Genomic DNA, 25,171 nt, shown 5'->3' with positions numbered 1-25,171 from the left:
CAATTACAATGGAAGTGAAATGGGCCAATCCGTAAACGTTGAGATACTCACTGTTTCTACATGATGTTATAGCTAATTAACATTTTTTGTGTAATTATATCTGATATTATAACATTGTTGCCATGGCAATGCAATGCCACCCTAAAACGACAATAAAAACTATGATATAAACAACTATACAGATAAATAAATACAATTATAAGCTGCACTTTTTGCCTTTAAGCCCTTTCACTGCACGTAACTCACAGTAACCGCGAATTTTGCTTCTTTCTTAGAAAAAATAAATAAATAGGAGGGACAGGGACGAGTCGAAATAATGTTTTGTGCTAATCAACATATGCGTTGAATCATGTCGGTTGAACTTACTGAACTCAGACAATTCCTGTATGGTCTATAATGATCAGTAGGCTACTGTGGAGACTATAACCTAAAAGCAGATCATATGTCCTCACAATGGCATATTTTTGAGACCAATTAACCAATTGCTAATTTAGCGATTTGGAAGATAAATAAATAGAAAATCCCGTTTGATGGTTCGATGACCACAGAGCATCCATCCAGTTCTCGCGAGAACTTCAAGAGCGCCACTGAGTGCAATGACGGTAGGCTGGAGTTTGTTAAGCGACGGAGGCAAAACTGTAACAGTGAAGCGGCGCCTTTCGGCCGGGGCAACATCCATATCATCTCTTCCCCCTCTGCATGGTTGTCCATGGTTGTCCTTTTTGCACTTTTTTTTATCGGGGGGCCGAATAATCCGTAAGAAATGTGCTTCGAAGCCGCGTTTCTCCTTCTTTCTGAGTGATTATTTGCAGTATTTCCGACCAAGACAGAGTACCAGGGGGTTGCATCTCCTGAAAGTAGCGGATTTCTATCTTTTTCTCTACATTGAAAATATCTCCCTCCTAGACCAACACGTCGTGTAAACAAGTTCATAAATGGGTGAGTAGGCTACATTAGGTTTGTGGAAAGATAATGCATTTGTAAGCCAAAGGTATATCGATGTGAGATATAAAACATGAATGAAACTGAAATCATAAAAGCATCGCCTTTGCATGACGCGTCAGACGCGCTTTTATTTAATGCCGCATTTATGACAGTGTTAGAAGATAAAGCTGATCGCTTCAAGATGTGGACACGTTTGCATATGTTTTTTCCTCCTACTGTGCAGCCTCAGAGATCATGAAGAGTTAAAAGCTGAATTTAATTTCCCACTGAGGTCTCCTGCTCTTCTCCAGCTATCTGTTTGTTGTCTGTCTGTATGTTTCTCTTCACAGATGTGGCTTTTACTATAGAGTTGTACATTGTTTCAGGAGGATGCGGCGGAACGCGCTATTTGTAACAATGACGTAACAATGCATTTCTGTCCATTGCTTTTTATCCATTGTGAAGGTACAAGTGTCACTGTTTGTATTTGTTTACAGATCTTCTAATTATTTCTGTTTTCTGAACACCACATACTGTGCGGTAGCTTCTGCAAATTTAAGGCTTTCAAATAGTTTCAGCTTAATACAACATGTGATTCTTTAGATAGCAATATAAGGAATTATTTTTATTTTGTATGCTTGTTTGTTTGTTTTTAACTAAAGGCCTCCTTAACCACCCACGGGATGCTATGGTCGATAACAGGGCAGCAGCTAAAGCAATTTTTAACATCCAAGTACAAAAATTTGAGTGGGTGGTGTGTGTTTTTGTGTATTCACTGATAATATGAGTCTACATTACATTTCATTCAGAAAACATGATGACAGGCAACATTTATGAAGAATGTCATCATTTGGAATGAGATAGTCATGCTGAACTGCACAGTCTAATGTATGCAGTTCAGTAATCTAATGTAGAAAGACAAGTATATGCTGTTTGCCTTGTATTAAACGTAAGATTAGCATATCAAAGGGCATTGCGCTGAAGTATTTTATACTGGAGAAAAATTCTTCGATTTACCTAATCAACAAACTTAAAGCAACGTCTTATTGGAAATGACATCAGACTCTTTTGAGCCATTCTCTTCAATGAGTTCAAGGGAATTATCTTTGACAAAACACTCACAAGCGTACATGTCTCTCAGATCTTTCGCCAAGAGTCATCAACACATTTAAATCAACACACGTAGGGTTTAAAATTTAATCAGCATGATCAAGGTTTGGAGTACAAGGCACATCACATACCAACACTTACATTCTTCTGGAAAAAAGGCCATCGGTATGCAAACCTGCAAATCAGAGTGCTTGTTAGAAAATGGCTTGCTCAGTTTAAACATACAACCAGCTGTGTGTACAAACTACTTGTAAACACACATCAATAGCACAAATATCAGGACTGATATGATCTAAAAATCAATTGATGGCAAATTAATCAAGTTCTGTACAAAATTAAGAACGTCGGAAAAATCTGAATGCTTACATTTGCCTATCAATATTAATGTTTAGTTTTGATAAACACTTTGTGACTTAAAATCTGCAATTGCTCATGAGACACTCCCTGAGACATAAATGTAAGAAATATTTAGTGACATTTTTGGTGATTTAGTGATGGAACCTTCGTAGGAAGCCAAGCCTAAAAATGAATAATTGTCAGAATAGAATACGTGACCACCATGATTTCAGAATTGTTATGCCATCCCGCAGGGTTTTATCTGTGTCCTACTTGAACGGGATAGTAAAAAGTTAATGCATGGTGATCAAGGGCTGTCTAACATTTATGGGGCTCCATGTGAATTCTAATTCTATGTGTAATTTAAAGGAATAGTTCACCCAAAAATAAAGATTCGCAATTTCTTTTCTTACACAAACGTATCAATTTACTTCAGAAGACATTCATTGATTGACTGGAGTCGTGTGGATTACTTTATTGCTGCTTAATATGACTTTTGGACCGTCAAAGTGCTGGCCCCTGTGTACTTGCATTATAAGGACCTGACAGACCTCTATCAACTTCTAAAAATCTTCATTTGTGTTCTGTTGAAGAAAGACAGTCTTACACATCTGGGATGGCATCAGGGCTAAGTGAATAATGAGAGAATTTTGGATGTACTATTCCTCTAAAGGGATAATTCAACCAAACATATTCACTCTCACGTTGTTCCAAACCCAAATTGTGGAGAAAAAAGAGGATGTTAGGCTGATTGACAGCCTCTCCCTTTCACTGTATGGAGAGAAAGAATGATACATTGCTTACTGCATACCCTTTTGTTTTTCATGAAAGAAATAAAGTCATATGGGTTTGGAACCACATCAAGGTGACACAGTTTTCATTTATAGGTGAACTATTCCTTTAAGTAAGCCCATATCTGCACATACCGTAGTCCTACACTATACTCTGGTCTTATTAGTATCACGCCTGCCCTGCTGTATCATGCGCATTCATTGCCCTTTTGGCAAAGAACAGGGAAGTACTCAAAGAGGCAAGTTTGTGTGTATTACAAAGAGTTCCTCATATAGTGAAGCATCTACCACAGGTTCCACTCTGCAATGACAGATGTTCTTTTATTGCCAGCAGGAACAGTGTTGGGAACCAGTCACAGTTCTACCACTGAATCTAATAGGATCTAAAAGTCTTCATAAAAGATTCCAGGAGAGAGTTATTTTGTTATTTTATTATAACAATATCAACCATAAGCCGTTTGTATCAGAAGGAAAAAGAAAAATTGTTACTTTTAAAGAGCGTGACTAATCACTGGTTTCTTAAGTCTACAAGAGATTGCGCCATTCAAGATTTAAAGATCCCATGAAATCGCTTGACATGTATAGTTTTCTTTCCTGTGTTGATGTTAGGGGTGGGCGATATGACCAAAATCTTTTATCATGATCTGAGTAATTTTATATCACGATAACGATATATATACCACAATATAAGTTTTGTCTAAAAATCAATAATAAATATTTATATATTATATAACCATGTTGTAATGCCTGTTTTTGAAAAGTCCAGTCAGTGAATTAAATTTATATAATTTTCAATTTACTTGGAACTTGACATTGTTAAGTAATAAAAAGAATAATAAAAACTTAATTTCACATTATGCCACATTTCATTCAAATGTTGTTGACCAGTATTCTTATTATTAGAAACGTTCCTCAATAAATTTGTCTTAGAAAGGAAATAATACATAAGTAAAAAATATCGAATGAAAATAAACACTTCATTATGCTCTTTAGGATTTAAGTCATCTCTATTGAGAATATACAGTGGATATAAAAAGTCTACACACCCCTGTTAAACCAGCAGGTTTTTGTGATGTCAAAAATGTATTTTTAATTGAATTATTAATGTAATTAATTTTGCACCTTTAATGAAAAATTACAAGCTATGCAATACCACTGAAAACCAAAGTGACACATTTCAGAGAAAATTGCTCTCTAGCTGTTAAAGCTGTTTGACTTCCTCTATAGCGCTTTAAGGTAAAAAAAAAACTCAAATGGACTAGAACTAGAATTCAAATGTGTCATGTAAGTTTTGTGGTTTGTGCTCGATATCGAGAGAAACTGGGTTGAGTAGTGCGAGTGATCCCACTCTGTGCTTTATATCAAAAACATATTTACATCACAGCTTGTGCTGCATCTAATGATTCATTTTTATTATCGGCTAATCTGACGATTATTAGAACGATTATTCGACCTTTCGGGCGATTAATCATTAGCTATTAACTGACTATTCAGCTTGTGCCTCGATTTAAAAGGTTGTATTAAACGTGTTTACTAACAATAAAGAGGACAAAATCATATTTTAAAAATACCTCTGAATGATATTCACTGAATTAAAGCAGAAAAACTACTTGGATTTTCATTGTTTAATTAATTAAAAATTTTACTGCAAACAAATCCTATTGTTATCAAGTGTTTTTGTCTTGTTTTCCATTTAACATTGTCTAAAAATCCTTAAAACAAGGTACATTTACTTGAGAAGCAAAATATAAGATATTTAGACTTGCTTTAAGAGAATGTATCTGAAATATTAGTGTATTTTTTCACTTGTTTATACTTCTGCCAGTGCAGTAAAGGAAAAATATACTGTTATTCAACATAAATGCTCTAAAAGCAAGTCTATATATCTTATTTGTTGCTTCTCAGGTAAATGTTTCTTGTTTTAAACATTTTTCATTATTTTAAAATATTTAAATATTAAAATTAAATATTTTATTCAAAATTCTCCAATAACAGTTTTTCCTTCTGCAGTATAATTGCTAAAGTAAATGTACATAGGGAGTTTTAGATATTTATATCGGAAAACAAACCAAAAAAAGACTAGAAAAATATTTTTGGGCATTGTATAATGGGCTAAGACTACACCCTCGCACCTTTTTGTTCACTTGATTTCAATCCATCTTTAACTCACAAAAAACAAACACTTTCTTCTTTATAGAGCTGCGTATCGGCAATTTTCTTCACCATAAGATATACACCGTGACACTATTTATAATTCACTATGTCGCGAGCAATCACTATAAACAAAATGTAGCTGCAGCAAGCGTGCGCCAGTGATGAGCGTCTCCGCGTGAGACAGTGTATCAGCCGGGAGAACTTTAAACTCACTCGCGCTGTTTTTCACGCGACACACAGACAAATGCCAGTTTCGGAGATTGTGCTTATTTATACAGCCCGCTTCCTCGTTATTTAAACTTTAATAAAGGATGCCTTAAATACAGTATATAACGGCGCAGTGTTTCCTTTTTAGACGCTCTGACAGGTAAGTGTTGCTCAAGCGGAACACCAGGTAGGCCTACGGCTCTGCTTTATTTCACGACGACACTGCTTCTGTATTTACTTATTTCGCATTTTTGTATTATAATATTCTGCAATCTACATCACCTTAATCTGTTTGGAAAGTTTGGAGTGTGTTTGGGCTGTGAGCTGTTCTTTCTTCCTCTCCTCAATCAAGTGTTAGCTGAAGTACTCTGCCCTACAAAGGCAAAACGCCGTAACATCATGTTTGGTCAAAAATGAGTTAATGTCATTTTTGGGGTATTCAAGACCTCCTTTATCATGTGAATAAATATCGTGAGTCAATTTGATTGTTTTAACGAGAAATTAAAGGGCTATGACAACCGTAACATCCAAAACCATACGAGAAACCACAGCAGAACGCCGTAACAGTTGTTACGGCTCTTAGCCTTTGTTCCGGCACGCTTAAGTTGAGTTAAGGTGTTCTGACTTTGTTTCGCCTGGCATCAAGAGAGATGTTACGGTGCCGCTGTGATGTTACTGTACTCTGGCTTTGTCATACTGTCAAAGATTACCGCTCTTTTATTGTCACCAAACCGCGTAACATACACACGACACATCTTTGAAATAAAGTGTAGAACTGCCGACTGCTTGTTTGTATTATTACTCTGTGATAGCGATGTGATAGGGCGATGGTTCAGATCTGTCAATGTCAGTGACAGCCCGGAGCTTGCTAAATGTAATTTGTGTCACGTAAATTAGCGCTAACGTTGACGCTGACACTCGCCTCACATCAGATGCTGAAAACCAAATATTAAATACAGAGGCATCCTACCTTTCCATGCAATCCGATATAATCCATAGAAGATATAATCCATAGCAATGCACGTCATCTGCTGTATCCACAACAATCCATATGTGTTTGAGCCATATTTCCTTCTTGCAGGTGTTCTAAAATAGTAAAAGTAATTCCAACTTTTTTTCGGTATACTCTGTCTATATTATCTCAGAATTAAAAAGTAGTAATCCAAGTCGAGTTCGTTGACTGAGCATCTTGAGCAGTTTGGTGGCCCTTAACCCTTAACCCTTTAACTGTCACCCCTCCCCCTTTTTTCGCATAGACATGAAAATCACTATCCAAACTTAAATGGTTGTATTTCAAGAATGCTTTGTCATATATACCTATGGACAAGTTGTGTTCCAAATTTTAGGTTGATATCTCAAAAAATTAGCTTTCAGTAAGATTTTATTTGAGGCAGTAAAAAACTTGGAATGAGCAGTCTCTAATCTCTAATGTATTGGTCCAATGTTTAATTAATTATTACTCTATATCTTGCATTTAAATACATATACCTTTGTATTCAATTATAATTAAATTATCTTTATTGTGAAAATATTTATTGTATTTATTCATACTGTACATACTGTACTGCAAAGTAACTTATCTGTTATACTGTTTAACTGTGTTAGTGTTATCATTATAGCACTAAATAGGAACAACCTATGGAATGATTTTCCGGACATTATTCAAAAGGAATTGCAAATTGTATTTGCAATTGCGTTTTCAATTTGTGGACGCATAAAATGTGACATAATCCAAATGCAATTGCAAATCGCACATTACCGTTTGCATTTTCGTTTAAGCGAACGCACAGTGACTGCCAGATTTCAAATGGAAAAGCAAAGTCCGTTTGCAACTGTGTTTCCCATATCTTACGAGTTTTGGCCCTGTCATATTTAAATAGCAATTTCAATTACCACGTCTGCTTTTTCACTTTCTCAGCGTCGCGTATGTAGCCAGCCAAAACTCAAATGGAATACTAATTCCCTTAGTATTTCCATTGATGCCTTACACGGAAACCTGTCAATCAGGGTCAAGGGTGGGATTATGCTATGGGGCGTGTTTGTCTTGGGAAGAGACGTCACTCACAGTCGACGGTCAAGAGTCATTATATAAACAAGCATTAAAAGTAATGGACCAGAAATCTGTAAGATGGCATCACTGCATCATTCTAAGGAAGCATAATATCTTGAGTTTTGACAGTTTTGTAAATTTTTCTTTTTTAAAACTAATTTTTAAGTGTGTGAACAACGTTGCACCAGAAATATTCTGTCAACTAGTACATAAACAAAAGAGCTGAATAAGAACTAGAGGCACAATAAGTGGAAACTATAGCCGCAAAACGTAGAACAACATTTGGTCAGACATCATTTTCAGTAAGAGGCATACATTTGTGGAATGCATCTGAAATTAAAACATTGACAGACTTCAAGGTTTTTAATACACATTTAAAGCAATGGCTGAAACTGAAACAACTTTGTGAACACTGACTGTACAGGACATAACACAATGCATACAAACATAATGTTGCATATGTGAGCACGCTACAGACATATGCACACTTTTGTGTTCTTGTATTGTTAAATGTGTCTAGACTTTGTTTTATAGTGACTTCCACATCTACTTAAGCCCATATCTTATTTCATATATGGGATGTATTTGTTGTATGTATTTTATTAATTATAAATCTTAAACTCAATACTCTGTAATTTTTGTTTTAAATTCATAAGCCTAACCAGGGACAGGGGTTGCAAATTAGTCATGGCTAGAAACATGTATGCGTGGCATCTACTTTGTATTTTTTATAAAGCAATGTTCTATGCATTTGTCCCTGTCAAATAAACATTAAAATAAATACAAAATAAATAAACAGGTGATGCCCTGAACAGACGCCGGTTTATTTGATCTTGACCGTCGACTGTGAGTGGTCTCATCCCAAGACAAACACGCCCCATAGCATAATCCCACCCTTGACCCTGATTGACAGGTTTCCGTGTAAGGCATCGGAAATGGAAATACTAAGGGAATTAGTATTCCATTTGAGTTTTGGCTGGCTACATACGCGACGCTGAGAAAGTGAAAAAGCAGACGTGGTGAAATTGCTATTTAAATATGACAGGGCCAAAACTCGTAAGATATGGGAAACACAGTTGCAAACGGACTTTGCTTTTCCATTTGAAATCTGGCAGTCACTGTGCGTTCGCTTAAACGAAAATGCAAACGGTAATGCGCGATTTGCAATTGCGTTTGGATTATGTCACATTTTATGCGTCCACAAATTGAAAACGCAATTGCAAACACAATTTGCAATTCCTTTTGAATAATGTCCAGAAAATCATTCCATAACAACCAAAGGTCTTCTATATAATTTAAAACAAATACCATGATGACTAGACCTTGGTTAGGTGTTCTTATAATGGATGTAAGTATGGTGAACAGATATTGATTATATGTCAGTTACGGCCTTTTGCCTTTGCATGACTCCTGATTTTTGGCACATGATACAAAGGCAGAGTACAGTAACTGCCAAACAAGGGTCAAAGGTCAATTTTGAGCTCAAGATTTTTTGCATACAAACATTTCTTCAGTATAGCAACTAGTTGTGAAATTTTGGGAGTCCTACCTATAATACTTTTGTCTGGACAAAACAGAAACTTTAAAGTCATTTTTCTCAGTTTCACACTCTAGTGAGTTAAGGTCTTTTGCTTTTTTTTTACTACTCTCCGCGTCATCAATAGCTTCCCAAACAATCTCATTTTGTGTTAAATGAAATCAGACGACTATTCGACAATGACAATTTTTGTCGAGAATTTCTTATTGTAGATGTTGTTGATAATGTGGACTAATTATTTCAGCCCTAATCGTAGCCATGAACTCAATTTAGAAGTTGGTATTTTTAGGCGGAGGAATCATTTCTCACCCTAAAGAGCATTGGACAAAATGAGCGAGTGCAAAAGGAGGCAGCAATATTAATATTGTTTTTTCCATTTCCATGTAGAGAAAAACTGTCAAATTTAAATGTGTATACTTTATCTGCTTAAAATGTATTTTGCCCGTTTATAGGAGTACACTAGCATCTAGATGAGTTTAAACATAATGCACATGGAGCCACAAAAATGATAGACTAAATGTGTCAGTCACTTCATGCAGTAGATGTTATAGCTAAATTATAAATATGATGAGCCCAGGGGCGTAGATTCCAGGGGGGACAGTAATCCCACCCAATATTTAAACCATGATCAATGGAAACATGTAAGTGCTTCTCACTTCAACCCCCTCAATGTTCAAGACAAATCTATGCCCAAAGTAAATGAGTTTTGTATGATATCTTGCAATAGTTGCAGATTTATTCATCACACACAGTCAAAAAAATTTGCTTAAAGAGCTTTTGTAAGCTAATTATTTAAGGTTTGTTAAACTCACTGGAACATATTTGGCTCTTGAATTATGTAGTTAAGAAATTATGAAACTTTACAAAACTTGCAGGATGTCCTCATACAGTATATGTGCAGTAGGGCATACAAACAACCATGTGCTTTGTAGACACAAACACCTTCATAAATTATTTAAGTGTCTCACTTTGGAGAAGTAAATGTAACAGGTAGTTTAGAGAGAGTAATCTTAGACTTTAATCTCGATCCTTTCAACTAACCAAGAGTGTTTGTCTTACATACATGATTTGATGGCACATTGCTTTGAGATTTATGCTTCTGGGAAAAGTGTGTCACTTTGCGTCTTACATTAGTTTTAGGGGGGTAACGAGCCATCGATCTGGATCGATGCATCGATCCGATGACCAATGATCCAATGTTATTGATACAACGCGTAAATATCGTTATAGCCATTTTAAAAATGTACCTTAATTTTAATACTCTCATGTCAGCCACGTCCGTACGCATTTCTGTTAGAGAAATCATATGAGTGCTAAATATGCTTTTCATGTGGGATATGGATATGAGCGGGGTCTTTGAAGCCAAATCGTGCTCTGCGCACGCACCTACCGGGCCTCCCGCAAAATGCGAGCTCTATTGACAGGATCCGTGCAAGCACGTCAACCAGGCACTCCTTAAAATGTGAGCTCTCGTGACAAAAGCAGATTCGGGCTTCCATCGATATCCTTGTGCATGTGACCCATTTTAATTTTACTTGAGAATTTGCTATTTTAAAGAACCATGTAAAAGTTCAACCATGTGAAACATCTTGACAATGCCGACATTCTGAACAGCACTAATGAGGGAAAGAGAAACACCTCCTCAGCTCCAGAATCAGTTCTGAGACTTTAAACATCTACACATCAACACCCCTTACTAACATTTATCCCAGTTAACTGTAACATCATTTTTCATTTCAACTGTTTGAAACAAGTCATGGTATTTTGAATTGGACTAAACTGAAAAATGTTAGCTACAAACGAGTGTTGATCACTTGTGTGTGAGACATTATTGTTTTATTATTTATCTTTGTAATTTTTTTTCCAAAATCTGAAGTACGTAATTGATTGTGTAAAATAGGCAATTCGATCACAGGCCCCTGAATCGAATCGTACCGTGGCGTACCATTTGAAGTATCTGCAAAAATCGGATCGCAGGACAACAGAAGCTATTCAAGACTGTATCGTGATGAAATGTCCAATTTACACCCTTTCTCAGTGTGACCCAACTCTAACCCACATAATTAGTGGCTTGGCTAAAAGGATTCAGGAACCCAGGACACATGGTGAGCCACATGGGGTCATGCATTTAAGAGGATCTTCCCCTTCAAGTCTGTAAGCCTGTGTTGTGCTTTGATGAAGCAAGTTGAATTGTAAAGTTAAGTAATTATTTATTTGTATAGCACATTTTTTAAACTAAGTAAGTGTTAATGTTCAGTGTTTAAACATAGATTTTGTATGAACTGTAAGATTAATGACTAATGTCTTTGAAGTCCATCCTGGATTAACTGTAGAAGTTCACATAGATGCAATGTCCTTTGTTAGTTGGCTGATGAATGGTTTTGTTGGCAATTAATTGATTAAGTTCATGTACTCCATTTCAAGAGTGTAGTCCATAATTAGACCGAGGTGATGTAGGCAGAGATCAGTGAGGTCCATCGCAGTTCAACCGGCTGGTGATTTCAGTGAGGTCTATCCTAAGTCCAAGGTTCAGGCAATGGCATATGAAGTATCCCATGTCTTATGGTTGGCATTGGCATCAGTTCATCCTCTGAAGTCCATCGTAATAGACTGAAGTGATGTTTGACTAGCACCGGCTGCTATTAATCCTCATCACTCAGAGACACGTAGCAGTGGAGTCCAACATAAAGTAGGAATGGAGCTGGATCGAGCCGGTTCTGGTGACCTCAGCAGAGGAGTCCTGAAGTTGAGACAGTGAAACAAATAGAATAATATTAGCATACATATCATTCAATATATTGCAGAGTTATTTATTATGATCAATATTTCTGGTTTCTGGTTCCTGCAGACCTAACTAAAGCAGCCTAATTGTGGATTGATGGATAAATTAGGTGTATGCCTGGCTAAATAGATGTCTTTAGTCTAGACTTAAACTGAGTGAGTGTGTCTGCATCCCAAACAGTGTTAGAGAGACTATTCCATAGTTTAGGAGCCAAATATGAAAAGGATCTACCTCCTTTTGTGGATTATAATATTCTAGGAACTATTAAAAGGCCAGAATTTTGCGATCATAATGAACTTGAAGGAATATAGCGTGTTAGAAGATCACTTAAGTACTGCGGAGCTAGACCATTCAAAGCTTTGTATGTAGTTAACAGAATTTTAAAATTAATAAGAAATTTAACAGTTAGCCAATGTAACAATGATAAAATGGGGCTAATATGATCATATTTCTTGGTTCTTGTCAGCTCTCTGGATGCTGCATTTTGAACCAGTTGAAGTTTATTTATTGATTTTGCAGAACATCCTCCCAGTAATGCATTACAATAATCTGGTCTTGAGGTCATGAATGCATTAATTAGTTTTTCGGCATCAGCAACAGAGAGCATGTGTCATGTGAGGGTTTGTGTTTGTGACTATTAGCATAGATGTCATGATAGTTTCTCCTCTTGCATTTTCATGCAGTCTGACCTAGTTGGAGGATCACTGGTTTCTCCTGCTCTGCTACGCAATTTGAATTTGAGGCTACGTCCACATGAATCTGGATACATTTGAAAACAGTATTTTTGAAATGGTCTCCATCCACACTGCCGTTTTCAAAATTTTCCAAACATTGCTCGTCTTCACTGTTAACGGTTAAATCCACATACTGCGCATGCGAAAAAAAATGTAAGAAGCGTGTCCCTGTGTAATTTCCATGTACGGTATGAAAATCAATTGTTCTCGTGTTCTGAGGAAACTTCACATCGCCTTTGATGGAATACAATGTGAATATTGTACAGTGTAACATTTATCTTTAACAACACAATCAAAGTGAATAGCAGGCACAAAGGCTACAACATAGGACGCCATCTTGATTGTTTTTGGTTGAATGGATCACATGACAGCAAATACATCATCATTTTTTAATCATCATAATCTCCATTTTCCCTGTTCACACTACAGTGCAAAGATAGCGTTTTCAAATGTATCCACTTTGGTACGTTTTTTTTTTCGAAAAGCACTGTTTTCTGAATTTAAGAGAATGTATCTTAAATATAAGTGCATTTTATATATACAGTAAGTGCATTTTATATATACAGTAAGTGCATTTTTTCACTTGGTTATACTTCTGCACATGCAGTAAAGACAAAATATACTTATATTCCAGATCTATTCTCTAAAAGTAAGTCTAAATATCTTATATGCTGCTTCTCTTAAAGGATTTTTAGACATTTTCAAATATTTGTATTTTTAATATTATATTCAGCATTCTCAGATAAAAAAAAATATTCTGCAGTATAGCTGCGGAAGTATTTTTTTGTGTACAAAAAGGAAAACGAACAACCTTTCTTCCTATTTCAGGGCAATACATGCTATGCTATATATATATATACGATTCATCTTTAAAAGATTGTGATCTCGATTCAGACACCCACTCAATCTAATTTCTAAATGACAACAATTCTGCAATGTATATTTACATTCCCGTGGCATTCCTTTGGAAGGCTGTCAAATTTAAATGTGAAATTCACCTCAAGACGTGTTTTTAAATGTTGATCTTTTAAACTTTATTTGGTATCTACAAAATATGCCCAATGTTCCTGCACGAGAAGCTGAATTAAAACGTGACACCAAAGACGTTTGTCCAGCACAACAGTTTACAAACTGCAGCATGCAGCTACGATTAGCTAGGAGTGTGACGAAATCTTTGCTCAGTTCAATATTTTAATAGCTACCGAATACAGATGCTAAAAAAATACCGGCATTACACGATCTGACTAAATTCGTGACAGGTGTGCTGTTTAATTACAGCCGGCTGCTCTCAAACGCTCACATGCACATGGAAATGCCTTGTTGAAGAGAGAGGTCAACAGAGAATGACCAGACTGGTTCGAACTGTCTACAGTAACCGTTAGCATCAGACACAAAGTATACGGTAACTCGGATAACCGCTCTGTACAATTGTGGTGAAAAAAAACCATCTCAATAGCATGTTGGCCTATTTGGCGGCACGAGGTGGATCTACACAATATTAGGCAGGTGGTTTTAATGTTGTGGCTGATCGGTGTATATGTATATATATACACCATCACCTATATATATATATATATATATATACACACAAATAGGTTTTATTCTGTTCTATTCTGAAAATCTGGCTGAAACAGTGTGTGTGAAACAGGTCTTATAATGTTATTCTTTTTCTGTGCTTCAAAGTCGGATTCTTTGCCTTTATTTCTGAGGTGTGTACCAAGTTGGCATTAAATGGTTTGGCCGTAAAGATTATCTGCAGTGTTTTCATTTTTCTGTGTCTGTCTTGCCTACTCTCAAGTTTATCTAGCTCTTTTCTGCTCTAAACAATGCAAAAAAGGGTTGTTGTTAAGGAGTCAGTTTGCGCTTTTCACTTAATTCTCAAACAGTCAGCTCAAGCAGCATGAGCTCTGCCACAAGTCTCAAAAATACTTTTCCCAATGTAATTAATTTAATTCTGGTCCATCTAGTTCCATTTAATGCAATCTAATACTGTAAATTTGATTAACCTTTTGGGACTATGTGAAGGAGAGGCAGACAGCCTCAGTCAGTATGAGGAAATTCATTTAAACATGACCAATTTAGACCTACTTTAAGTCACAAGGTCCCCACAGGCGAGGATACAATGAGGGATTTACATCAGTTCAGTCACATCATTTCCCAAGAAGGTTGTTCATTCAATGCTGAAACATTATTGATCTTGTAATGGATCAAAGTTAGGAATAGTCTTATCAATAACACACATAATTCTTAACTTTTCTTTACACGTTCTCCTATGCCAGCTTTTTGTTTGTTTGTTCATTGTGGCATTTCAAACAAACACAATCATATTACACAATCATTTCAGTTTACATACACCTTTCACATTACAGTCACATTTTTTGAAATAGTAACAAAAGCAATTTTTCAGATGAATGGGTTTAGAATTTGAGTTTTTAAGACTTTTTTTATTTTTATAGAACAATATACATCCAGGGATGTGATCACTATTCTCTTATCCCAGGTTATTATGCTGAGACAACTATGAAAGTGAATAATGACAGAATTAATAGTTTTGGGTGATCTATAAGAGATCACCTGTAAACAGTGGATTATAGATATAATATTTGTATGACTGGGGTAATGGATCAGGCATACATAAACTCAGTGGGTATTATTGATCGAGTGTGTTGATGTTTAATGCATAAGAGAGCTCAGAGAGAAAGAGATATTAGCGTGAAATGTGCATCACATGGTTTGAGTAACACAGACAAACACTTGACTTACATCAGTGTGAATCAGCTGAGACCAGAGGCAAAGACTAAAAGATCTATTTAAGAGGAGGAGTATTTATAGGGGGTGGTGGAGATGGCCAGCATGTAATTAGGCCAGTTTTGAACAATAATTCGAATCTTTAATGCACTCACGTGGCTCAGCCAGACCTGCATGAGACAGGATGCAGAGCTTTTTAAGAACATAAAATGAGGAATCAGGTCACATCAGAATCAGAAGTTTGGCCAGAACCAGAATATACACACACAAATACACAATTTGTTTTTCTATTATGGTGAGGGCTTTCTATTGACTTCTATTGTATTTATACTGAGATAATGATATTTCTGTGCCCTAACTCTACTACCCCTAAACCTAAATCTTGTATAGTAGTAAATAGGATAAGTCACCACCACTATGCTATAGGGTGTTGTGGGTGGTTGCCAGGGTGTTGCTATGTGGTTGTAAATGTGTTATAAGTTGTTTTTAGTGGATTGCTGGGTGGTTGCTTATTGCCCTACGTCATAAAGCCCATCCCCAAGTCTCTATGATATTCTTGTCCCTAGATATGGTTCAGGTTCCTCCTTCAATATAAGTCAAAATCTTTCACCTATTTTATCAGTTGCCAGGTGAAAGACGTTAGTCTAATAGCTTACAAAATAATAGCACACCTCTTCTCAACAAACAGCACCACTTGAGGTGCACAAATGATGCAGGACAAGTGACATGTCGAAGTAGGGTCAGGGTTTTTTTCAAACCCCTATATATGAGCAATATTATGTTGAAGCTTCCAAGCACCAGAAATAGAGAGAAAAAACACACAAATAAACAGGAGACGAGGCTTGCTTTGTTGTTTTATGTTGTTGTCTAAATTTGGAAGTGTGTTGTGTGTGAATGTGTTTGTGTGTAGGTCTATGAGGAAAGGTCATGCTGAAAGTCAGATGGAGACTGGGATTTTGTGGGCGTGGCTGAGATTCAAAAGGAGTTCAAGTATTTTTGGTCCGTGAGTGTATGTGTGTGTGTGGGGAGAAGGTTTTTTTGGTACATGCTCCACTATAAACATGGCAGCTGTGCTTTGTCACATTTTTCTCTACTCCAAACCTCAAACCTCAAACAGCTGGAAGACAGGAGAGAGAAAGAGAAAGAGGACATCACAAACAGGAAACTGAGATGGACTGACTTAACGATCATCAGTCAGCTCTGCTGATTTATGCAAATATTTACCAATTGCACATTATTGTATTAGCTTTTATACAGTGGGGTTAAAAAGTCTGAGTACACATTAGGGGTGGGAATCTCTAGACACCTCACGATTCGAATCGATTGCGATTCAGACAGCTGCGATTAGTTTATAAAACGATTATCGATGCATCTTGATGCAAATTTTTTTCAATACAGAATTTTTTCTCACTGACTGCTTTGTACTTTTAAAGCTAAATATTTGTAATGATTCATAATGAATTTACTTCCAATAACTTTTATTAATACAACAAATGGAAGCAATGTGGCAAGTCAAATCAGACAAAAAAAATAAACATTTTGCTGAGCCAAAAATCATACAAAGCTTTCTGTACTAGCAGCTCTCATACAAAAATTATGCTTGTGGCATATTCTGAATAACTTGTAAATTGCACTTAAATTAAAGAAATAATATAAAATGCACTTATACAATGATAAATAAGAGTCTTAAGCTTCTGACTTTAAAATAAATCCTGAACATAAAAGAGTCCCTCAGAAAAAAAACAAAAAAACATTTAGCTTTAAACCACAATAAAAAGCAGAGGGGAGTCAAAATGTTGACTACCTTTTTATAAATGGCTGACACACTAAGTGGAGGGCAGTACAGTAAAATCTGTAGAACTTAGTAAGACTCCGAGTTTATTTCCAGGTCTGTTTACAGCATATATTGATATGAAATAAGTGACAGTGCGTGACGGTGCAAATGTGTTTAGCTACTTGATGTGCAAGTTCTTGTGTAAGAACAGGAGCTGGTCAACATGTTCAGATGCAAGTGTGCTCCACTGTGCAGTGACTATATCTCCTGCTGTAGAAAAAACTCTTTCTGCAGAGACACTAGTGCCATGAATACATAAGTATAATACATAAGTGTGGGGATCGCTGTGTCAATGTAGTATTTACGAGATAGGATGTTGTATCTCGGCTCCAACGTGCGCAACATACCCCGAAAGCCCTGGTTTTCAACAACCGAGTAAGGACGCAAGTCCTTGGCAATAAATATTGCAATTGATTTGTAATTCTCTTAGCCTTTTCAGAGCTGGGTGGAAGCTTTGACATCGGTGCTCGATTGTCATCTGGTTTGCAGCTACAACCGGCAATTTATTTTCTTCCTCCGGGTGGAAACGTGTAATATGGGTTTTCGTGTATGTCGTGTTTCCAAAATATTTTATTTTAGTTTGACACAGCTTGCATACAATGTGGCTCTTGTCTAACTCACGTTTCCCTTCGTCTTCTTAAATCCAAAGTGCTTCCATACACTTGCTTTTAATCCCGAGTGTCTCATGTTAAGTACATGCCAAAAGACTGTCCGGGCGCTGTAGTTGCACACTTACGAGGTGCGTCTTTTGCGTTCCGTCAACATCACTTTAGCAAGAAACATTCATAAAATCGATGCTTGACGTTTGTGTATCGATTCAGAATCGTGCAAGTCCGTATCGTGATGCATCTAAGAATCGATTTTTCCCGCCACCCCTAGTACACATTGAAAATCTGGGATTCAAGATCTAATTTAAACCTGTAAGTATTGAAATAATAATTGAAAGTTCTAGGATTTTGATAAATGTAAAGCAAAGATACACAATGTGTAACAAAGACTCAGGTAGGCTGGGATCCATAAGCAGTGTTTTATTGAAACTCACAGATATATGCAGGCAATGGTCAGGCAATGGGGAATCAGGGCAAACGTAGGCAGAGTAGGAGCGTTGTGAGGGAAGCAGGATGTCAGGGCAGGCAGCAATGGGCAATCACGAAGAGACAGGCAAGGTTCAGGTAGGCAGGCAATCAAACAGGAATGGTAGTAGAACGCTCAGTAGTGTAGCCGGAACAAACAAGACTTCGCACTGAGTGTGTGACTGCGCGTAGCTTAAATAGAGGGAGATGAAATGGGGATCAGCTGTGGATTGATAAAGCCCGGTATGTGGGTAATTAGAACTCAGGTGAGTCGGATCTCCGGTGGCCGACCGCGGAGGTGCTCTCGAAAGCGTTTGTGACACTATGAAGTAAAATGGAGAGGAATATTTTTGATTCGGCACTGTTCCTACGCCACTAATCAAATAATGAAATTGACCATATTTACCATTTGGGATGGAAGGTCAGATTTCCTTGCTTCCTTCAGAGCAAACAAGATGCACTTTGGAATGTTCTCAAAAACATGATTCACCAGGTTTTGCTTTAACTTGTCATTACAGCAAAAGGGGGACTTCACAAATACTAAGACATTTTGAAATTCATCCTAGATTTCAAATTCAATTTTAATAATCATTTGTAATAAAAAATACAAAAAAAACAATCCTCACAAAACTCTGAATTTTCATCTACACTGTATTGTTTGCTAATTTGATTATATTTTCAACATGTTGTACTCTCAACTCCATTTAATCAATGCAGGAAATGCAAAAACAGTCTGAAGATTGTGGCTGGCTAGGCCTGATCAGACATTAGAGATGATGAATAGACTTTTGCATCTCCATAATAGTATGCATTTATGTAGTATGCGTGGGTTTGTGTCTGTAGATGTTTTTATCTATGTGTGTGTAGGCGTATGTGTTTCACCAGATGTTTGGAAGCATTGTTGAATACTTTTGTGTTTGTTATGACTGTGGGCTGACCGATTTCTGTTATACAACCTCATGCTTTCCTCCCTGCACAGCTCAGCTCTTTCCAGAAAGTTTTACAAGGCTTAAGGGTCAACTGATGAACTTTACAGTGTGTCTGTGGTGTGGTCTAAGTGCAGTTTTAATAGCATATCAATTGTTCAGTCTTACCCGTGACCCATCTATTATCCATAAACTTGCAATCGTACAAATAATAAATGGGTAATTGGGAGTATTTCCCCAAAACTTTAGATGATATTAATAATCAGTCTTTGAAATGCCACTTATAGAAATTGTACTTGATATACACTCACAGAGCACTTTATTAGGAACACCTGTGAACCTACTTATTCATGCGATCATCTAATCAGCCAATCATGTGGCAGCGGTGCAATTCATAAAATCATGCAGATATGGGTCAGGAGCTTCAGTTAATGTTCACATCAACCATCAGAATGGGGGGGAAATGTGATTTTGACCGTGGCATGATTGTTTTCGCCAGACATGCTGGCATGAGTATTTCTGTAACTGCTGATCTTCTGGGATTTTCACACACAACAGTCTCTAGAGTTTACTCAGAATGGTGCCAAAAACAAAAAACAGACAGTGAGGGGCAGTTCTGCAGAAGGAAATGCCTTGTTGATGAGAGAGGTCAATGGAGAATGGCCAGACTGGTTGGAGCTGACAGAAAGGCTACGGTAACTCAGATAACCATTCTGTACAATTGTAGTGAGCAGAATAGCATCTCAGAATGAACAACACGTCAAACCTTGAGGTGGATGGGCTACAACAGCAGAAGACCACATCGGGCACATAATTAGGACCATAGTGTTACTAATAAAATGCTAAGTGAATGTAAATTACATTATATTAACATTCATTTTATGAACCATTCTGGAAAAACACTTAATTTCCAGATGTAGTTTCTAGATGTAGCCAAACATCTATATATAATCATAAAATTAATATTTTGATGACAATATTTATTTTTATAAAGTTATAAGAAAACAGTATGGTGGGAATTGTGTTGTGATGTATGGACATTTTATTTTGTGATGGTGTTAACTAATAGCATTGAACTTAGATTAGAGAATATTTCTAATCTAGTATTCATAATTAGTCAAAATGAATTATGTAAAAATTCAAATGAATTTCCTGTTTCAATTGTTTGAATTACAACTTCAGTATATTCCTTTTGATCATTCCAGTTTAAATTCCAATTCAACCTGTAGTTAAATTCCATGCAAATTTGATTCAAATCTCATTAATCCAAAAAGACAATTCTCGATTCTGCCTAATCCTGTCATGGACCATGATTTCATATTTGCCTAAACTGCAGTACCATCTCTGCAGCAGAGTATCTGACGAACTGGTATTGATACCCTTGAGCAGGGAGTGGCAATGCATATGTAGGGGGTGGTATCCAGAGACCACTCTCTGCTGTGGTCAGGTTCCATGGGAAATTGCTAAACAGTTTCTGCACACATCTGTTGACACAAACACCCCTAGACAATGTAGAGATTTTGAGTCATATAGAAGTAACAAAGGATGTTTTGAATCAAATGTTGAATCATTGTATCTGACTGATATTGGTTTATCAATGGCTGATGGCGAAATAATGGACCGGTCAATGTAAGGGGGATATATTCATAATCAATGACACACAAAAAAATCCTTGAAAACAGAAAGTGTTCATACAAAACAGATTTATAATAAGTGGTATGTTTAGGTCTGTTTGAGCACTGTACAGTAATACTGTAACTGCATATCCTGCTTCCTGTAGGTAACCATTAATTGTTTTCCTCTCTCTCTCTCTCTCTCTCTCTCTCTCTCTCTCTCTCTCTCTCTCTCTCTTTCTGTCTCTTTCACACTCTCAGTGGAAGCCATTGTGGAGTTTGATTACCAGGCCCAGCACGATGACGAGTTGACCATCGCTGTCGGTGACATCATCATTAACATCAGGAAAGATGAGGGGGGCTGGTGGGCAGGGGAGCTAGATGGTCGGAGGGGGCTCTTCCCCGACAACTTCGTCAGGGTAAGTGCTGACCTCAGCATTTGCTCTTTTGACCTTTCACTTTTGGAGATACTGGACCTTTGTCTATATTTAGATGCCTAAGGTGCTATCAACACTTTTGTTCAGTGTGTGGAACCATTATTTCTGTAGATTTAAAATATTTAATGTAAGAAGTAAAATTATGTAGTTAATAAAAATCAAGGCATGTTTTCCACGCAGTTTTTAAATGAACACAGGGAAGAATGATGTTAAATAATTGTAATTAATCTGCCCAAATAATACTTTTCAACAGCAGTTATTATAAACGGCAACATTTTCTTACAGATATTTTTAAATATACAAATAATTTTTTTAAATGAGAGACTTCTGTGAAATGTTTTGAGTGATGATGCAAACAAATCATTAAATCAGAGTTAAATCAGAATAGATACCCTTACTGTAATGGGACAGTTTGAACTTATTCCTTAGAGCACTACCTTGGATTGCAGACGTAAAATTACTGTTTGTAAAAATAAATCCATCTCTACACTTGATCACTATTCATGATAGTAGGAATGACAAACAATCTGCATAATTCTACACGGTCGTAGGTAAAAGTGGGCCCACAGCTGATTAGCAAGTCTATTTCAACACAATAACATTAGCTATCAGGTTAGCAGAGGCCTACAGCTGTGCACTGGGTGTACACCGTAGCTACAACACAAAACACCGCATTTGAACTCTCAGTAGCAGATAAGTCCACAAATAATAAAGCATATTTACAGGTTGTGATCCTGAAGTGCCAGATTGTCCCAGCAAAGTGGGAACGGCACCATCTTTCAGGAGAAACCGTCTTGAAAATCTGGCATTGGTTGTGGTTGTACTGCTGAGGAATAATGGTAAAAATACATTTAAACCACTGATACTTCAATTCGTCTACCTTTGGAAGTCCAAACAAAGAGGTTTTGCTTTTACAGTGAAGAAAACAGCGTCTTCATGGCGACAACACTAACCCAACTCATCCTGGCCTTGGCTATAACTACCTTTGTTTGAGGGCGAGCCAAAGTAGCCCTTAGGTAGGCATTATGCAAATATGTTACATAGTGATGTAGATACTTTAGGGAAGAAATGGCTGTCCATGAATACTGGTCACATAACTAATGTAATGACACAGAATCTAAATGACAAAATAAAAAGTGCATTCAAATCTTTGCTATTCACAATGTTGCTTCATTTTATATCACCAGCTAAATTGTTCTGTATAATGTCAAAAAAAGTATTTTGAATATTTGATAGAATGCCAAACCCTAGTGTGTCTGCAAGAGTATGGATGTTGAGCTGAACTCAGCAGGCCATATGAATGCGGACATACAGAGGACAGCAAGCTTGTGTCTCTATGTGTGTGTCTTTGCTTACTGGAAGGGTATTTTTCACACTGAGCTGCAGTACTGCAGAAAGAAGAGATCTGAGATGAACAGGATGTCGGTGTTGATTTGGAGAGAGAGAGAGAGAGCGATAGAGTGTATATCCAGTCTTTCAGAGGCGTTTTGCACTAGGAATCCCATGAACTTCACCAGCAGATTGTCATCAGCTTAGGTGCTAGGAATCTATGGAAGCTTGCTTGTGTCGTAGCGCTACCTACATACATGTTGACATGAGTAAGACGTGATATGGGATGTGTTGTACTCACATTTCAGTTTAATTTGAGATCAGAAGAATTCTCAGTATGTATTATTATTATTATTTTTATTATTGTTTTATCTCAGGAAAGCTTTCACCACGTGTTGTTTTGTTTATTCCTTACTGTAAACTGACTTGCTTTCAACAAGTTGTTTAAAATCACTTATGCTGACAGTGTGAACATATGTGAAAATGATGTGGTTGGCGACCAAATTATGAACAGAAATATTCAAAGAAAGACAACTGTCCTCCCTTGCTAAAAAACAAACAAAAAAACCTAACTTAAACCATCCTAGGCTGATTTACTGGTCTAAGCTGGTTGTTAGCTGGTCTAGATGGTTTGCCTACCTGTCCATGCTGGTCTATCTTGTCTCCCTGCCTAGCCAAAGTGGTCTTTAGTTGGTCTAGCTGGTTTAACTGCCTGGCCAAGCCTGTGTTTAGCTGGTTTAGCAAGCTGGTCTACCAACTTGACCAGCTGAAAAGTACCCCAAACCCCTGTAAACAGACCTTAGACCAGTAAATCAGCTTAGGCTGGTTAATGCTGCTTTGTTTTAGCATGTTATGAGGAAGTGCGTTAAAAAAATATACTGCATTTGAAATTCATGCCCTTTTACTGATAGATTATAAAACACATGACATACATCAAATTCTCAGGATTAGGTCAAGCCCTTCTTAAGAACTTTCAAACTAAGTATTTGATGCTAAGTCAGTGCACGAATAAATGTCTGCAAACAATGCTATATGCATGCATGGATATGCCCTCAGGGAGCACAGTGCTGAGAGACTCTGCAGCTTTGTGGGGTCACTTCCTTGTCTTCAGCTCATGGTAGAGGGAAGTACTGACTTCCTCTGATGGCACTGGGGAGTTAAACGGTGAGAAATCTAAGTGCAGTTTTAACAGTTTGTGCATGACAAAAGAGTGTTTCTAAAAGTCACTCCTTGAAGCAGTTTGAATCTAAAAATGGTATACACAAATGTTATAATAAATGCAATTATGTAAATTCTATAAATTAATAAATTAAACATTTATATAAACTGACTGCAGTATTCCACACTAAACACACATTGTTGTAGATGTCACCATTGGACACCTATTTTTGATGCCCAATTTAGAATTTTACAGTATGTCTATTTATTGGGATAGGAGATATGATCAGGTGGTACCATGTACCATGGTGTTTACGTGTTCCTCCAATGATACATAAATAGAATACCTTGGTACATATAAAAACTCTGGTACTTTTGATTTGCCGTTAAATGGTTTGAACTTGCAACCTTTTGGTAAATGTATTGTCAGAGCTGAAGCCTAGCGGGCTATGCTCATGACATGTGGTGCTGATGCATCGGGGGTGACTCCAGTTCGAGTCCCATCTCGTGAGGTGTTTTCACAATCCCATTCCCACTCTTCTCCCTCTCATTTTCTGTCACCTCTCTACTTTCCCTATCTCATTAAAAAGCCAAAAAAGGGAATAAAAAACAAAACAAAACACTGAATTAATTAGTGGAATTTGACCACATTAGATTGTTCCACAAAACCATTTCATGGTGCCTGCTTACTGATGCAGGGTCAGTTTGATATGCTCTCTCTGTAGGTTTGGATTCTGCTGAGTTGGTGTATCATTAAAACAGTGTGTGAGTCATATTTCCACCTGAACAGCTCAGAGAGCTCACATCTCACAGTGGTCTCAGAGCACCTGAAATAGAATGGAACATTTAGACTTGTTTGTGTTTACGCTAACATAAGTCATGTACCGTGTTCAGGGTTCAACTGCTGTTTTACCTTAGAAGGAAATTATAATTCTCTTATCATTTACTCACGATAATGCCATCCCAGATGTGTATGACTTTCTTTCTTTTGTTGAACACAAATTAGATTAATTCTTAATTATGATTGATTATTAAAAAAAATTTGAAAAATAAAAAGTGATTAGAAAATATAAATATATATAGAAGGCGACAGTGGGCAGGGTGAGTGGAGTCCAGAATGATTTTTTCCAGTCCTTTTACTCAATCTGGAACTATACAGTTCCAGACGGGAGGTCAGGGGGCAATAAATAATCCTCTCAGCAGTCCGAACTGTCCTTTGTAGTCTTCTGATATCCGATTTCGTTGCTGAACCAAACCAGACAATTATTGAAGTGCAGAGGGCAGACTCAATGGCTGCTGAGTAGAACTGTATCAGCAGTGCCTATGGCAGGTTGAACTTCCTCAGCTGGCAAAGGAAGTACAACCTCTGCTGGGCCTTTTTCACAATGGAGTCAATGTGGGTCTCCCACTCCAGGTCCAGTATGAGTG

The 25,171-nt window shown here is 37.0% G+C and overlaps 1 protein-coding gene across 2 annotated transcripts in view; it reads left to right on the top strand.

Annotated features, from left to right (window-relative positions):
• Positions 1 to 613: 613 nt before the first annotated feature.
• The window catches only part of sh3kbp1 (SH3-domain kinase binding protein 1), a 62,523-nt gene continuing 37,965 nt past the window's right edge, over positions 614 to 25,171 (top strand). For both annotated transcript variants that reach the window (XM_052113937.1, XM_052113936.1), the window contains exons 1-2: positions 614 to 939; positions 21,081 to 21,238. In XM_052113937.1, the coding sequence (XP_051969897.1) occupies positions 936 to 939; positions 21,081 to 21,238 (162 nt within the window). In that variant the 5' untranslated portion in view covers positions 614 to 935. The remainder of the gene's footprint in view (positions 940 to 21,080; positions 21,239 to 25,171) is intronic.

The sequence above is a fragment of the Xyrauchen texanus genome, chromosome 41, assembly GCF_025860055.1.
Source record: "Xyrauchen texanus isolate HMW12.3.18 chromosome 41, RBS_HiC_50CHRs, whole genome shotgun sequence".
NCBI classification, from domain to species: domain Eukaryota; kingdom Metazoa; phylum Chordata; class Actinopteri; order Cypriniformes; family Catostomidae; genus Xyrauchen; species Xyrauchen texanus.
This window is presented reverse-complemented; position numbering and strand designations above follow the sequence as displayed.